This window comes from Plectrocnemia conspersa, unplaced genomic scaffold (assembly GCF_051122295.1).
Source record: "Plectrocnemia conspersa isolate PC_06_02 unplaced genomic scaffold, ASM5112229v1 ptg000002l, whole genome shotgun sequence".
Taxonomy (NCBI): Eukaryota; Metazoa; Arthropoda; class Insecta; order Trichoptera; family Polycentropodidae; genus Plectrocnemia; species Plectrocnemia conspersa.
In genome coordinates, this window is record NW_028277166.1 from 5,344,256 (window position 1) to 5,363,750 (window position 19,495).

Genomic DNA, 19,495 nt, shown 5'->3' on the forward strand with positions numbered 1-19,495 from the left:
TGAAACTTGCGATTTTTCAATAAAGATCGACATGAATTTTTCTGTATAAAATAAACCTTGTAAATATCTCGATTTAGTGAAAAAATAAAATGTGTCATCTTGTTGCAAAATGGTGGCCAATCGAAAAACTAAAAATTCATAACTTTGCTATAAATAATCCTATGTAAAAAAACTATTTTTAATTTATTTGCAAAAATAACACAGAACATTGTCTAAAAACCTAATCAATATATCAGCGAAAGGTAAAATCGTAATCTATTAATAATTTCTTTCAACTTTTTATTGTCATGCATTTGATATGCTGGCAGAATCAATTTAAATTAAAGATAGTTTAGATTAATAGCAGTTAAATTCAGATATTAGCATTTATTTAATACATACATAAAAAATTGTAAAAAAATATCAAACAATTTTTGTGCTAACCCAATTACCTGTTTGATTTTAACAACCTATAGTTATAATTTAAAGCCAAAAAATTCATTGCACTCAAAAAATATTATTTATATATATACAATGTTGTGGGAGTTTTAACCTTTTTTTTTAACCTGCACGATTATTTAGAAGTAATTTTAATAACCATCTCCAACAAATGACATGAAATTCCAACTCCTCTCGAAAGTAAACTCTATAAAATGTAAGATAGAGAGCTCGAGAGTTAATAATATAATATTTCATGAACTAATAGAAAATCTTTCTCGATGCGTTAATCATTCATATCAATACATAAGTACCGAAAAAACTACTCTTTGTTTGGAAAGAATGCGTTCCATCTTGCGCAAAAATACTATTGTTATTTTTAGCCCTTGTTATCGAACGCCGAAAATATCCACCCAGCAGTTTCACTTTTAAACATATTTCGTATGTGTTTCCAAGAAACGATAGAATTGACCCATCAACATCCTTGTCTACGATTCGCCAAAGCTGTCTTAAAGACGGAAGAAGACTCTCCAAGGAGTCCAAGCATGAGGATCGACGAAAAGCCCAGCCTCATCACAAAATTAAATCTCTACAGACCACAGCCGACCCTCCAGCGAAGAGTAGAGTAAACAATTACAAATCTTTTGTGTCATTTATATTATGGGAACGAAAAATGAATACTGTATGATAACAAAACACGCCAAATGCAATGGTGTACTAAGTCGTACAACCACAAGTCGTACTTTCACAAAAAAATAATGTCTGATGGAACTTATAAATACAAATAAAATATTAATATTATAGATGCTTATTTGAGCAAATTAACAGTCAAGAGTGATTGTTTATGCTTCGTAAATTTAATTTTGCGAATCATGTTTTACATTTACCGTGAAAACTAATTATAAAATATGCTTGCCTTCCCGTCTTTGAAAAAAATATTTTCGTGCGAATTTCTCGCACTTATATACACATTACTACCCGTTTTTTAAAACGTCCTTCGAGATTAAAATATTTTCTTCCATTCGTTCATTCCGACGGCATCCATTTGATACTCGCGCACACAAACAAGCACAAGGAATATAAGAGACAAATTTAATACAGGGTGAAAAAGCCCGTATCCCACTCTAATCGAAACTGAGAAAGCATAAAAGGGCCTTTTAAGAGTGCGCTCTTACTAGTTTTATTTCATTAAAGGTCCTACTCCAGATGAAATCTTTAGTTTTTTATCACCATCCAGGGTCAAAAGGTTTGAGAGCGAAAATATGTTCACCGTAACGAATCCCTCGTCAATGCTTAAGGTCATTCTTTGCCCGGGTAAAACTTAACCCCGCGGAAACTTTTCACCCATCTCCGGGGAAACTTTCGGAAAATTCCTACGACAAATCGTGACGTGATATCTATGCTATATTATAAATGAAGGAATTTTTTGCTATTACGAAAATGCGCGACTACAATATTAATATCGTCTTTTTTGAACACGCGTAGACGTTGAAATGTATCGAAATCACATTTTTATAAGACATGCATACATTTTGCATGTATTATATGTAAAGGCTGATTATTGACACGAATGTGGCTACACAAATATCTCTGATATTCATGCTATATAAATTAACAAAAATGAACTGAATTGAAAACATCAATCAGAATATTTTAATTTAAATAAACTAGGTTTATCTTAGTCGATAGAAATGTATTAAATAGCTTCAAATAGCTTCTCCGCTGCAGCAGCTGCAGCAATTGATGACAATAAGACAATTGGCGTTGAATCCAGATGGCAATTAAAGTTCACTTAGTCAGGAATCGATGTGATAAAATGTGTACAAACCTTTTATAATTTCAGAATTTCATATATGGATTCGAAATAAATAATGAAGGAAAACGTGAAAGCTGTAGATATACGATTGTACATTACATTTTCTATTAAATTCGGACCGTACAATGGAGAGACTTGTAAAATATGTGCTGTCCATAGAAAATGTGGGGTTTGGTATTGTTGTACTTCGTACAAAATAATAATTATAAATGTATTTTATATACTAATGTAAAAATATTCGATATAATATATTTAGATAAAACAGACTCTAGATGCCTTTACATTAAAAATTGAATAATAATAATAAAACATAAATCGAATCAATGCCATCAAAAAGTAGGGACTCATATTTATAATACTGTGTGATAGTTGCAAAAACATATTCTGTAGGGCTAACAAACCCTAAAGTAATATCATATTGTGTAATATTTAAACATTTAATCGATAGAGTAAAATTAGACTGATATTGACCGATTGCCAATTAAGTTTCTCGATGTGGTTGTTAACCAAGGTCTGTTGTGGCAAAAGAAATACATTTTTTACAGTGTCACTAAAAATATCACATTGTGTAATATATGGCGAAATAATGATATTGACCGATTGGCGATTAAGTCACTCGGGGTGGTTTCATAGTATGGGGTGTTAACTAAGGTTGGTTGGTTGGATTTATTACCAAACGCTCGGGTGCCCCATTACGTAGTTTCATTAGTGAAATTTATTGGCTAAATTATATGATAATTACCAGGCGAGCTTTGTGTGCCCAGCGTCGGAGAATGCATCGATCATTTTAATTTTTGACTATAAATACCTTTCTCTAATGGAGCACACCTTGGAATTGTAGATAAATAAGTATCTATGAAATTAAACTAATGCCACTTATTTTTAGTACATATTAATTATTTTGTAATGTACAACATATGTGTACATAAGCAGCCCTGTGGAAAGGGAGAGAGAGAGGGGACAAATTTCCGGGGCCCGTCCTCCTTGAGGGACCCAATTCTAGATAAAATCATAGCAAGAATATATTTATAAAAAAAGTAAAAACCGATCTCAAATCTGAATTAAGCTAGTCGTTCGAAATGTATGTACCGATGTATTTTAAGTATAATTTATTTTAGTCCTTTTTTATACACAATAAATAAAATGAACCGAACATTGCCTTCAAAAGTACCGACTTTCTGAGAAGCACTTTTAAAGTAAATATTATTAATCAAAGGGACAGATTGTATTTTTTTTGACGCGGTTACGTTCATGTTAAAATTTTTTTGCAAGTTATTATTGACTCTATTGCTTTTTGAACCTTAAAAAAATATTAGGTATAGAAGGAAATAAGAAGCAAAGAAATAACGAAAAATCAACAACAGCACTAGCTGAATTATATAAATTTATTGTTTTTATAGATTGTTTTATCACTAATTTGACAACTGGATTTAATGCAAAATAAATAAATAATATATTTAGTTTCACGTGGTTATTCGTAAAAGAAAATCTAAAAAAAACAGTCTCGAATCTATATAAAAATATTTTTTTAAATATGTCATTTCCGTAAAATAATATCGGAGTACATTTTCACTAGTAAAGTCCAAATACATTCACGACACTCTCTGGAAGTTATCTGAACCGAAGTTACAACTGAAGTTTGCCGAGATCTATGACTTCGAGTAAGCGACCACACTGCCGCAAATTTCATATGTCGTCTGGACGGCGGCTTCTTTCACGTACAGCTGGCATATTTGCGCGCAATCGAAAAATGTGCCAAATAATCGCAATTTTTAAATTGTCATATTATTAAAATTACGCTACTGATAATTATAAAAGTTTGTGTGGGCACTCACCAATACAATATCAGTGAAAACTTTTCGGTAGTAAATATTCAATTTACGCAAAATCTTTGTCGGCTTTTGCAAAATGCCATAAGGCATAAAAATGATACTTCAAAATACGAACACCGCATCTGTGACTATCCTAGAATTAGTCGCCATCGATTCTAAATAAGAATTCATTATGGTGTGACATTTATATAAACCGATCTAGGAAAATAAATAGGGATATTCGAAACGATTTTTTTCAACAAAATCAAGTACCACTAATTATTTTTTAATTATTTAATTTTATATGAAAAAAAATATATTAACGATATCTGTTAGTAGAATATACTATCAAAAATATAATTAATCCCTTTTGGTGCCCTAAAATATTCAATGGTATCAGTAAGAGTCTGTTGAAGTTCCCGATAAGCATGTGGTATTATAACTTGACCACGTGACCACGATGCAGTGCTCGATATGCGTGTTAACCATAGGACGCCTACGCGCATACTGAAATTGAACCGAGTTACTCGTTCTATCTCAGTTTGCGAAACACCATATCATTATCTCTCGCACTATCGTCACTTAACACGCGAGAGAGCGAAAGGGGAAGTATCTCACCGCTCGCGCTCGAAAGAGCAGCTCCGACTTCGGTCCTTTTGCCGACAATGTTCGGAACTGATTTACCCCCACTTTACCTCCCGTTCTCGGTAACCACGGACAACTTCCGAGAGATTTTAGAGCGGGCAGAACCGAACTCGATCGAAGTAGCCCACTATATTCTCCACTATTCCTTGGAGATTGGCCAACCTTGGCCATCTTCCAGAGAGTGTAGTGCAGGCATAACATTTCAAATATACTATATCAAATAATACTGATTTTTATTTAATAATAAAAGTATTATAATTAGCTTTAAGTCCTGTATATTGAAATATAAAATATTACTATACGATACAATAATAATTAATTATTTAGTCTGAACTTAGAGAAAGTATAAGTATAATTTACAAAAAGAAAAACTTTTTTAATTAAAGGATCATGATCTTACAGTCTATCTTTGACACCACAACAGTTTCAATATCAATATCAATATCAAAATCAACCTTTTGTAGGAAAGTTAGATTTATTTACAACTTGTGTAATTATATTGAAAATAATAATTATGCAATCGATCTTTAATATTTTTTGTTAAGAAATAATTAATAATATTTCACAAATAAAAATTAAATTATACCAATAAATATTCAATAAAATTATTGAGGTGCTGAGTATTAATAGATTTGGTATGACAAACTCGTTTAGAAGCTAGATGAGCGCTGAGATCTTGGCTGCGATGGTAAGTATAAGGGACGCGATCGCGACTCTTTAAAAACAAGTGAACGCTGAGTATCAAAAGAACGCCTTCTTGTGGTGATATCTTAGATTTTTTTTTGAATTCTCTTTAACAACAAACAGTACTTTGCTTCGTTGAGATTTCAGACAAAGAAAACATATTAGAGCAAATTAATATTTAATTGTTAAAGTGACACGTGCTCCAAACAATGAAGCCGAGCATCATTGCCGCTTTATTTCAAACATTACAATATGCTTACAAAAGCTTTATTCCTATTTGAACATCTTTCTTAAGCCATTGAGAATGATGTTCTATATTGACAGATTGTAAATAAATAAATAATAAAATGTTTCATACTTTTTTTCATTTTTAAGTTTTTAAAAAATGTGACAATAAGGAAGTGTAATTATTTCCTAATTAATAATTTTTGTTATGAGTCAAACAAATAGAAAAAACTGTATGCCATTTAGAATCATCACAAAGATCTTCAATATAGGTTATAGATTGACGAAAAATCCATCGGAAATAATATAATAGATTATATAGTTAAAGAATAATAAAAATGCCTAATTTTTCAACGATGGGAAAAATATCCCGAGTACCAAGGAATTGTCAGAAATATTCCTAAGTAACAACCCGTATCCTGTATTTTTTCAAATGATACCATTATTATGTTGCAACCACCATATCTATCGGATTTGGCCTTTTATAGTTCCTATTCTTGCAGATATAGAGGTAATTTAAGAAACAGCGTTTGGCAATCATAAATCGATAAATAAAAAAAATATTATCGTTATTTTAACACATTAATTCCTTAGCTAAATCCAATAATATAAATACCGATAATTAAATACATACGTAGACATACATATGTATACACACATTCTCACGAGTCGCCATTGCAAATGATAATAAAAATTCTGCGAATTTTACAATTTCTGTTTCCATACCATTATTCCATTTCATAATTCCCTCGAGCATTATGTATCAAAAATATTATTCCCACTTGAATTCTTTGAGCATTGTCGCAAAATAATAATATTCACTATTTATATAATTTGCCACATTATTAGTATTTATTTGATAGTTTATATTTTAGTATATGAAGACATAAAAACTAATATTTTAAAATTATGACATAGGCTATAATTTATTAAAGAATTTTTCGCTCACCTGGCAAAAGTCTCCCGAGGGCACCGGAGGCTTCGCCGCTGCCTCCCGCTCCGCAGTCTTCATCGGGGGAGCCGGGCTGCGCCCCCGTCGCCCCATAGTTCTTGTACGACCCCGACTTCATCTCCTCTGACTTTGTCACCTTGAACCTCTCCGACATTTTGACCTTCGACCGTTTCTTACTACACAAATTTGTCTTTGGTTGCTTTAACTCTTTCAATCAATCAGGTCATTCATTATATACCAAAATAAGCTTACAAATATACCGAAAATTTGGTCGTATCACTTATTTTTATACGATATGCTATAATATATTTTTAATAACAAACACTGTTTTTTAATATATATTAACAATAATATCACGCGACGATATGTGTAATCTGAAAAAAAAGAAAAACAAGTGAATATATTGAATAAAAATTGCTCATTTAAACAATAAATTATTTTTAAATAATGGCATAAAAATCACAATCATGAGATTATTTATTTAATATAAATATATTTTTAATTTTTATAATACATACAATAAACAAGTGGTTAAATTAAAAGTTTTAATCACTTATAACCCCTTGTGTTTTTAAATTTTTATTGTATCTAAGATTATTATATAATTTTAATTATGATTAATTATAATATATTAGGTCTATTTTTCAGACGAATGTAATAAATGTTACTAATATTTTTATTATAATATAGAAATATAGTAGCAAAAAAATAAAATAATGTAAATTTGAGATGAATTTTATTTGCAGTGAACATCAGAGCTTCCACTTTTTATCCAAAACACACGCACACTAAACTAACTATAATATTACATAAATATATTTTTTTTATTTAATTTGTGCGAAATATTTATTTTTATATTTATATTATTTTTATATTGACGAGTCACTTAATATATCTAATGGTGCTGTGTTGATAGTGTTTGTCAAATATATACATATTTTATGATAAATTTCATTAGGAAATTTTAAATGTTTGGAATTTACCAAAATGTGCAACCAGCTCAGAGTCATAAACGAATATTTTTTAAGAAATACTATGTTATTTTCTCTTAAAAATTAGCAATGCTATTATTACAATTACTGCTCAAGCCAAGTTACTCGGCTTAGTATTTTTACTTCCAACTCAACCGTGATTTTATTTTTTTAAATTAATTAATTGTATTTTAAGATATGTTTATTTTCTATGTAAATTTTTTGTAAATATATTTTCTATGTATATCTATTTCATGTATATAATTTGTGTCAATATATAAAAAAATATCTCTGTAAGTTTTGAAATGTTTTTAATTACATTTTTTAAATAATATTTACGCTGCAGTATCCCGATAATAATCGTTATTGCAGCGCAGCTAGAAACAAAAACAACACACATTCGTATTTTCGTGTGACATATGACTTCTTGTGAGTCGGCTCTAGCACGCGCGAATGTATGTGTGTAAAAATTAGAAACCTTGACGTTCACTGATCTTTTGTATCTGTATTTACATAAAATAATATTATCTATGTAATCTATACAATATCAATATTTTTGCAAGATTATTGAACTGAGAATTTTGCAGCATTCTGTATCAAGATTATACTTAAATATTATTTGTTTTTAAAATATTAAATTGTATGTAATTCATTTGTATTATACATATACGCATAATTCATTAATATTAAACTGATCCTAAGCATACATATATTTATACAATTAATAAATTCGTTCTCTCAGATAATAAATTACATTTAGTACTCTATCCATTAGTTTGGTCTGCTTTCCAGCTCAAATAGTTAAGATTGTTAGCACGAGTTCGAATGTCAGCTGCTTCCATGGATTCACAATTCTATTAGCGAAAATATGAAACCTGAAACCATTCTGGTTCTCATCATACTATTACACAAACACAATGCTTTCGCTCCCAAGTCAAACCAGAGAGCTATGATAGTACTAACTATTAAATACTACTTGTAAATTCTTGAGTTCTAGTATATTTATTCGACCCTCTTTATTCATAAAATGATTTGCAAAGCACTGAAGAGACGTACTTTATTAAAGGAAAGTAAATATTTTACATTGTACGTTATAATTTAATGCAAGCACTTAATATTTTGTTAAAGTTGATTTAATTCATGCAAAATATTAAATTGAGAAGATATTAAATAACAAAAATATCAGAATTTTAAATTTAAATACAATAAAAATATTATAGCATTGTATTTCAATAAATAAATCAATAGATTTGGATAGTTATAGTTTGTGAACTTATGTATATTTTTAAAACGTATGGTATATAGAATATATATACATTTAAGTTTTAATGTTTGTTAACCCTGAGGGGTGTGACTTCGCAGCCAGTAAGAGACTAGTGGAATTTTATTAGATTATATTACGTATTGCGATTCTATGATGGGTGAGATCGTTATTCTCCAAGTGGTGGCGGAGAAGCTGGCGCAGGGATTATGTCCATGGAAGATCATGGAAGAGTAAGAGACAGTATAACGGAGGTTAATCCCTCTCTGATTTTTGGGCTTTTAAGTGTATTCTTGGTCGATTTGACGTAGCAATGCTTGGCGCGAGTTCGTTTAAGCTTTCATTATGTTAAATCGACAACCAAATGGCAGTTTTGGATAAATTTTCAGCTGGAAGATTCTGAAGAAAGTAGTTCAGCTAAGCCATCTATTGGCTTACATATATACACTTTATAATTAAAGAAAGTACAACATCTTCTGACTAATATCGATGAATCGGGGTTGAAACATATTATTTGTAATAGTATTAACAGTGGTCTCTAAAGTGGGGTACGCCAAGTAATAATTACACGATAGTAAACGTCAAATAAATGAAAAATTGCTAGCTGCATTCTATTCAAATACAGTAAATCTTTTAGATTAGTTTTATTTTTTACGAATGTTTGTATATATTCAGGGGGCACCTAATTTTTTTCTGTATTATGGGTATGCAATCGTAATCATTAGGAAACTCTTTGGCGTATATAATGACGTAACGCTAGATTGTATTAATTTATTTATTACCTTCTCCGTAAAAAAATGGCACCAAACTTTTTTGTTAAAGTAAGGTCCAACGGTTTTAGTGCGAATTGCTTTGGTAAATCTAGACAAATATGCTTAACTGCTTCTTTTTTTCTTGCGTAGACGAAAAATTCGATTCTAAGTAAATATGAGGAACAAAAATCTATTAGTTTAATGACTCTTGAGCAAAAATTTTGACTCTTCTATTATAGTATTATTTCATTTTTAACAATAAGATGCACTATATTGTTCACAATATCGATTAACAAATATTATACGTTAAATATATATAAGAGAAGATTATTTTTACCCTGTTATTAAATATTTTTTTATTAAAGGCGATAAAAAGTTAGCCATTACGGGAATTCTTGAAATTCAAGGATACATTAAAGTTAAATAAGTATTGTATTATGTATATCGCGTGCGAATTAGGTTCATAAAACGGTAAAAAATCTAAATTATTATATTTTATACATTGATTTTTATACACATCAAATATAATCGAATAGTTTTACCTTTAGTATTTTATATAAATTATTTGCAAAAATAAAACTTATATATAAATAATATATAAAATAAATCTGTATACAATCAGATTATTATGTATGAATTTCTTGATATTTTAAAGTACCAAGTTTTAGAATCGATTTCTCTGACAATATAATGTAACAGCTCTTAGTTTTTAGTTACGTTTTAGTTAATGAACTCATTTTAATTTATTTCAGATCAAAATTTCTGTTATTTTTGCATATCAAACCAAAACAAGTTTAAAAAGTTCTGTTCCTACAATTTTTATCTTGAAAACTAACAATATAGACGTCTGAAGAGCAATTTTCAGCTCAAATTAGCAATAATGAGCTGAAAATTCTAGTGGAAGCTGATACATATCAAACTACGCGTCAATTAGCATCAAGATTTGGTGTTATGTGTCAATAATATTGAACCTTTGAAACTGATCGGCAAGACAATAAAGCTGGACACATGAGTGATGCTTCAATTAAACATGTGGCTAAAAAGAAATCGTCTAAAATTTTGTCATGTTTCTACATCATACACTGTAACCTAACAAGCAACACATAGGTTAATAGTAACTTAATTTAGTCAATTGTTAAGCTTTTGATAATGCAAAACAACAGTCACACTTCTTGCAAAAAAATATTTAATTTGATTCGTGCGCGTGAACCTTTATTAAGTTATGAATCAACCGGCAGTTCATAGTTTATTAAGGAGCAAATTAGAGCAAGCCATATCCAACAACAAATCAATTAAAATCAGCTATATCCTGATCTTAATATATAACATTATAAATAATAGTCACACTACAGTAGCTCTATGTTTCTATCATCTGCAAGCGGTCCTTCAAAAAGCAATAAATAATAACGCTGACCTCAGCTGCTAGCAGCATCTATCGATTAGAGCTACACAAAGTAAATATAATTTACAGTTAATTTAATTTGTAATATCTTTGATTTACCGTATTTTATATGCTATACTATTAAAGTTGTGCTGCATTATACTTATGCTAATCAGAACTAAAAAAACATATAAAATGCAATTGGTAAAATAAATAAATGCTACTCTAAGACTCGGTATGTGGCAGTAAAATTTGCATAATATGAATATTCATATCTCTTTGGTATTCGAATAATTGTTTAGCTAAACCTTCTTGGTCGGGCAAAGAGAGAAGCGGCTGTTTTTCTTGCGCTCCTAAGCTTGTAGTTCCGCTTCATGTGAGCTCAGCTGAACTATCATTTATTAAATCGGAAGCGAAGTGCTTATATGTATCATCAAGTTTTGATTAAAGTGGTAAAACTCTTCTGGCATATTTTATTTTTTATTAAATCTTCTGTTGTAACCTGACATGCATGAGCCCAATGCGTTAAAACGGGATAAATCTGTACCAGCTGAGTAAGTCAATCATTAACCACCAGACTGAAAGTCTGGGAATCTATTTTAATAATTATAATTTATAACCAATATATGTCACTGCAGCTGGGGCTGATTTTTTATAATAGCGCATTTTTTATAAATAAAAATTTGAGTGCCACTGCAGGGGCTCAAACCCCCAAATTACTAGTCTGAGGTGTTAAGTACTACGCTATTCCGTCCTTATATACCCTTTAAAGAATAAAATAGACCAATATCTCTTCTAGTCCTCAACCCTTTGAGCAATGTCGTTAATTAAGGACGGAACAGTCTATAAGATATCGTATCAGCATCTTTGACGAAAATAACGGCGAAACGGTATAATCCAATTTAGTGAATTTGAAATGATGTTATCTTCTGGAATGCATTTTACAGGAAATCTGTTTTTTTCTACCTGTTCGGTGGAGATATTTGGCATGGACCATTTGCACAACAATATTAATGAATAACGCTAATTGGTGGTAAGGAAAAAACTTTTTGTTTTTGTCTAATTCTTTCAGTTGTCAATATTTTTTGTAAAGTTTATACTTTTATAATAAAGTAGCAAATATATCGAATCACTTAGAATCGATAAAATTCAGAGAATGAGTCATACATTTGTATTCGTAAATTAATTCAAAGATAGCTAATAATTTTATTAAAAATGATTTCATTGCTGAAAAAACAGCAATATATTAGCAGCATTATTCTAGATTTTAAGGTATTTTTTTAATCTATTGTAGGATCTATGCGTCATATAATTAAGCTATATTATGGTGTTTTTAAAGACTTTAAATGACAATACAGTATGTCTAAAATGATTAAGGAAAATGGCACAAAATAAGGTTTCTGTTTAGGTTGAAAGAATAAGCAATTCAGTCAGTTTCTGTTAAATTATTATAAAATATTAGATTTTAAATGATTTTGACTTATATTTTAAATTCCGCGCACTTTAGATATATATTTTACTTTAATTTATGATTTCCGGCAAAACATTATTAAAAATAATACAACACATTATTCCAAACAATTTCAATTACTCCAATTCGCATCACGCTAAAACAAAAGTTATGACCCATTATGATTAAAACAATCCTTTTTTCAGCACTCTCGCGAATTTTAATTATTCGCGAAACAACAGACAGCGACACAATAAACAACGCATTCATAACGACAAAGGGTTTAGTCAGGATTGAAAAAAAACTACCCCTGCTTATCGCAGTCTTTGTTCCACCTGAACGAGTATTGGCAATTTATCATTTGTGCTTTACAACACTAAATTAACTCTAATGAATATTTATTGTTTTAGCTCTAATTAAGCGAAACAAATATTGGGCCGGACTCAATTTCCCCCCAGTAAATACATATACATTATATATAGTTTACTATAAAAAGGTTTCTCTATCTGAGTTATCGCTTGTTGTTACTCTGATTTCGCTTGATTAAAGCCAACGGGGTAAATCGTACCGTTGCAATCTGATTTTTCTCGATTTGTCCAATTTCTATTCCGGGAACAATTTAATTCTGCCAACTCGCCGCTTCGAACTATTCGAACGAGTGTTGTAGGACTCTTGTGTGTATGTATGAATTTTGTACGACGAACGTTTAATGTGGAAACTTTAGAGATATTAACACGGTCCAGGAGTGACGCCTTCGCTCGTTAGCGTCCGCAATAAAATTTATGCTGTCTTAACCGAATCTAGTATAAACTGCATTTTGGGACAACTAAACTAAAGTTTAATTACTGTTCGTCAAGGTCTGGTTATTATTAAGCGTAGCGATCAATTTTTGATATACATTTGATACATATGTAAGACAAAAAAAATGTGGTCCACAATAGAGCATTGTAAAATTTGGATCACTGATGAAACAATAACGCTAAGTCAAATAACGTACGCAACTTAAGCACGCAGCCAAATTTACATCAGAAAATCAAAATCGATATGCCTTATAAACCTTGATAAAGATGTTCAAAGAAATTGCAGATGAGATAAATGTAATTATGTTAATACGATCTGTATTAAATTTGGGAAAAATGCAATCAAAAATCAGCCGAGACTGCTCTTTTAAAATGTGAAATTTCAGAATCGTTAATTTATCCTCAAATCAATTGTAATAAAAAGACAAAAGTAAAATCAGTATAAAAGCTATGGTACAATAAAATTTACGACCCTACAAAAAGTAGAGTTTTATTAGATTATAAAACAATTGCGACAGACGATAAATGGCGATATGTTTTCTCCGAGCGATAGTGGAGAAGCTGGCGCAGGGATGATATCCGTGGGAGGTCCTCAAATGTCTCTGCTACGGTGGTTCTCGTGTGGAGGATTTCTTTTTGCGTGTCTGCATGAGTCTTCAAGTAGCTGCTTGTGACTACCCTCTCCTCATCGGAGTCTAGGCTTTAGTATTCAGAGCTGCAAATATTGCTGATAATTCACAATCATGCAGCGATCATCCAGACAATCATTGCACTCGCTTCTTAGAACAACAAAATATATATACGCCTTTAGAAAATTTTTCTTGATGGACATCTTTGAGGACAAATTGTGGCCTTACGGTGCTTTATTGTTTCCCGTAACCGTTTCGCAACAAATAAATATTCTGTAATGCACCGGAGAATCCTTGCGTGTTATTCTAGTCGTAACGAGGGCCTTTGTGTGGTCCCATCCTTTACATTATATTGTCTTGTTTCTCTAACTGTTGATGAATGATAATTTTAGGTCACAGTCATTAACGCAAATTTTACACATTATTAAAACAACTGTAGATTTAGCAAATTTCACTACACTTTTAATTTTCGACTCTCCTTTATTTATGTCTATTAAAAATATGTTTTTGCAAGTAGCCCAAATCCATCCAAATCTCCAATCGTCACATGCGCTTATATACTGCTGGAGACGAATAAACTTATTTTTTAAGTCTCAATTAATTTTAATGCGCTATTAATAAGTAATTGCAATAAATTTAGTCTCAGATATAAAATAAATCAAATATGAACTAAAATGCTACCAAAACAGTTGCACTTATATACTGTACAACCTTGACATTATCAAGAAAAGGTTACAGTAGTACATCAATTATCAAATGCGTAAAGAGCATGATAAATTTGTGAAAGCAAATTTTTAATATAAGACTATTCATAAAAACAGACCTCAGTGTTACTTTGCTTTGTAATTCGTTTGCATACGTTTGATTTGCATTTTAAAAATACTGTTAAGCATAAAAATTTAAAGCTACTTATACACATCATTCATACAATAGTACAGATCAGATTCTGCTTTTTTTTATATAAACGTGAGTAAGACATTTATGCATTATATTTCCCAATTTGCTTAAAAATACAAACCCTAAACAATAGCGTGCTTCAATAAAGTATGAAAATGTCGGGACCATCCATAATCGTTGCGACCAACATAGTCGCTAAAACTGTCTCATTAAACTAATTTATCTATTTGTATCCCTTGGACTTTTTAAAACGATTTTTTATCGTGAGTATAAAACAAACGATTTTGTATTTTAAGCAGTAATTCATTAATCGGTATCCATTAACAGTTACAAAAGCACACATAAAAAAACAGGACTTTAATTGAACAAATGTTGCAAATAAAAGATCGGAATATATACCATTAATTACTAATGTTTATTAGCAAAACCAACAAAATAACTATGAAAAAAAAAAAATATTCGGCATATATATAATTTTAATTAAAAAAATATTCTACTGCATTGTACAAAATATCTCATAAGCTTCCGTAAAGATTTAAAGCATCTATATGTTTAGACAAACGTTCTCATAAGTTGCACTATTGCGTTTTTAATGTTTAATTCAAAAAAAAATATTTTTGCCTACTCATTGATTTTAAAATGAAATTCGGCTTTCCTTACAGTTTGTAATCGATTACATATTATATTGAACATGAGCTATTGTCTTGTCTTGAGCTATGAGATATGTACCACACAACCAATAACAGTGAAATCAGCGATGCGTGTAGCGCTAACTATATTAACAGCATCGTTTCAAATTGTGGGATAAATTTCAATGCGTCAGTTTAATAAGCTTCTCTAGCAAATAGGCTTTATTGTGGTCTTCTTGCTAGCTAAAAGGCTTAAATCAATTTATGTAAATATGTGTTTATGACTATGGGTCTATTTCAAATGTAATTTCTAACTTATAAAATGTCATTATCGTACAAAATAAATTAAATTAAATAAAAATTGTTTAAGCCCGAAAACAACTGTATTTTAAATAAATAATCAAAAGTCTAAAAAATATAAAATTATATTTAGAAGCAAAAATCGAATATTTGTATAAATAATTTATACAGCAATTTTTTAGATCTTTATGTTACGCTAATTAATAGATACAGATGTATTGCTATTATTAAAAAAATTATTAGCGCATGTATTTATATTTTTTAAATTCCTCGATTCATGGCGATTAGAACTTACGATTCTATATTTCGACAGTTATGTACCTGACATGGTCACGAAATTTCATGACCATGGTAGGTGCATCACTGCCGAAATATATAATCGTAAATTTTTTTTGCGGTGAATACTGGAATTTATATAATTTTGAATTATTTTGTAGTCTACATATTTATATGTATAAAAAAATATATTTTCTTAGTAAATCTACCACTACACTAATCAACACTTCGACATATTTAATTTTTGGGAAACTTGCCTTTTTTTATTTTATTCTGTGAATTTTATCTTTTTAATGTCAGTTTTCTTGATATTAAAATTTTTATTAAAAATGCAAATTTAATTATATTGCTTAAAATCTAACCAAAGTGTTATGGATTTTAGTTCAGAACCCTACGGATTACATTATTATTTCCCTTATACATAGTTATATATAACATACCCTCTAATTTTATATAATGCAATAATATTCAGGATTAGATTACTCATTATAATTTCAGTGTGTAATGAATATAGAAATCTTTCGGTTAATTTATTGAACTTTAATGTAATTTTTTACTTGTTATCATATTAGTCTTAATAATAATTTATTTAGTTTATTAAATATTAATATTTTAATACATCATACATAAGTATTACATATTCAGTATTAATTCAGTAATAAACATTTTTGCTTATAATTTATTATTAATAACCTGCTATAAACATTCTATAAATAGCTATAACAAAAAAACGACCTTCGCAATTTTGCGTAGATTTTCAGTATTTTTAGGTCAAGCAAAATTTAGTACTTTTCCCAGTAATAAAAATGCATTGTTAAGCATAATCAATTTGCAACAGCACAGTAATTATTATTAAGAAGGCTCATATTTTAACTTAATAATGAGCAATGTTGCAAATTTTAATATAAACTAAACATTGAAATAATGAATGACTGTTTGTAAAAATAACTTAAGATTGCTTAACTTAAAAAATGTAGTAATTAAACTGATGATAATTTGTCTTTTAAGCTCGTTTATTTATTAATTGAAGCAAGCCAAGGTTAGAAGCAACATATGTAGTAATCGGATAAAATTTTGGCACGGCTTCCAGAAAGTCATAATAATGCACTTTAGTCTGAAGACTAAAAATAAGACCACAAAATTAAAATTCTAAATTTACTATCAACAAAATAAGAGATAAGGGTCGTTAAACTTGTTCTGTAAATATTTACTAGACGTCATATTTATAAGTTCAAACATTCAGATTTCTTACGAGTATATATCGTCAACTACATATGTATATGAATATAGTAACTGCAAACCTCCTCTGTTCCTTTGAAGTTAAATATATTAGATACACAGACAACTAAGTTTTCAATTTATACATTCGCATTGCTTCTCTTATTTTTGGAGGCAAACATATCATTTACGGTAAGAATGTATTAAATTCATAGTTTTTTTATTTCATCAGAAATGAGTTCAAGAAGAAAAAAAATGTTTATGATCATGTGGAATAATTCATAATTTTTTCATATTATATCTTATTTTACCAAAAAAAATAATGACATGTATGCCATATATAATTATATCTAAAGAAATAAGTTTTTTAATTAAACTTAAAATTATATTTTATTAAGATGTTAAACAGAATTAAAAAATAACGTTGAATTGTCTGCAAGGTTTGAGTGAATAGTGAGTATCAACAATATTTTTTGTATTCATGGTAAAATAAATCACTTATACATATCATCACTAGATTTATTTTGAAATAATATATACATATGAGACATTCTGAATTTGTGGATGACAATGTTTTTCGATGACTAAGAAACTGTATCATGGAACAAAAATTTGCATATAAACTCACTGCATATAAAGTGTAAAGTGCAATGTAAAAAGCGATTCAGATTAAAGACCTGACGTTTTATGCGTCATCTCGAGCAAAAGTAAAGCCATTCGTTATTGAATATATTAAATGACACTAAGGGCAAAAAATGTAAATATGTTTACAGTTTCAATTAGACAAATATTTTCAGAAAATAATTTTAAATGTTTTTTGCCTTTATTTAGAGTTCCTTGCGTTATACTATAGTTCATCACTACCTTTACTACACTAATGTATTTTAAATATATTGTAAAAGATATAAAAAAATCCACTAACAAAGCCTCATTTAAACAAAGGTGCTTTGTGAATCAATAAAATATATTTCTTGGAAGCAAACAAAATAACAAATGTCGTTTACTATTCTATTTTAAAAACATTATTAATTATGGTAAATCACTATAAATATTTTTCACCACTAAAAAATATAAAGACACTCATTTAATCACGCGATTAAGAGATTATATGGCATTGCAACGTCCAGATATTAGATTAATTTATGAATGGACACCCTAGGTAAAATGAGATAAAACAAGATTTAATCTGTGAACATATCATTATACAAATATGGAGTTAGGACAAATATCCCAATTTTTTGTACTCAATTGTGCTCTCCAAATATTACAGCCGCTCCTTCATAAGTATGAGCAGTTAATTTTTCAGTACATATAAATTTTCCCAAGGTATTATGAATATGATCAAAAAGAGCATCAGCTGTTCTATTGAGACTTACATCGATAAATCCGCAAATCTCTCTTGAATGATATCATTTTCGTCTACATTTATAGACGGTTTTTGGGTAAAATAAGTCACAAAGAGAAATTTCACACCTGCTCGGCTATTGGTATGAAAAGTCGGCAGCTCCCACTGCGAGACATGAAGGCCGAAAGGCTGGGGAAATATACAGATTCAAAAGGTCAACCGCATGCACGGTTGATGGCGAGCGACTGTAAACACGAGAACGTGTAACGGCAGAAATTCTAGTGCGCACGCGCGACCAATTCCATTCCCGATAAGCAATTCATGGCGCACGCGTATCGACTGCGTAATGCTGGCACTACACTCTCTGGAAGTTGTCCGAACCGAAGTTCAACTAAAGTTGGCCAAGGTAACCGACTTTAAGAACTCGTTATGGTGTGTCATTTATATAAGCCGATCTAGAAAAATACATAAGGATATTCGAAACATTTTTTTTAACAAAATCAAGTACAACTAATTATTTTTTAATTATTTAATTTTATATAAAAAAAATATAATAACGTTATCTGTTAGAAGAATATACTATCAAAAATATAATTAATCCCTTTTGGTGCCCTAAAATATTCAAAGATGTCAGTAAGAGACTGTTGAAGTCCCCGATAAGCATGTGGTATTATAACTTGACCACGTGACCACGATGCATCGCTCGACGTGCGTGTTAACCATAGGACACCTACGCGCATACTGAAATTGAACCGAGCTACTCGTTCTATCTCAGTGTGGCAACACCATTAGACAAAAACATTAGCACAGACACATATGACTCATACAAGACAAATGGACAATTAATTAATATAATTAATAATGCCTTACCGGAAAGAGTATAAATGACAAGGTCAAGGACAAGAGCGGCAGTCGCAAACAATTCGTGATCATGGCCGGAAAATCACGGCCGAATTATAGAATACAAGTAAGCATAAATCGCGATGAATCCCGAGATTTTAAAATATATATATATATATATATATATATATATATA

The 19,495-nt window shown here is 29.9% G+C and overlaps 1 protein-coding gene across 4 annotated transcripts in view; it reads right to left on the reverse strand.

Moving 5' to 3' along the window:
- Positions 1–19,495, reverse strand: part of kcc (solute carrier family 12 member kcc) — a 392,353-nt gene that overhangs the window by 366,116 nt on the left and 6,742 nt on the right. For all 4 annotated transcript variants that reach the window (XM_088205011.1, XM_088205007.1, XM_088205009.1 and 1 more), the window contains exon 2: positions 6,548–6,924. In XM_088205011.1, coding sequence (XP_088061137.1) covers positions 6,548–6,704 — 157 coding nt within the window. In that variant the 5' untranslated portion in view covers positions 6,705–6,924. The remainder of the gene's footprint in view (positions 1–6,547; positions 6,925–19,495) is intronic.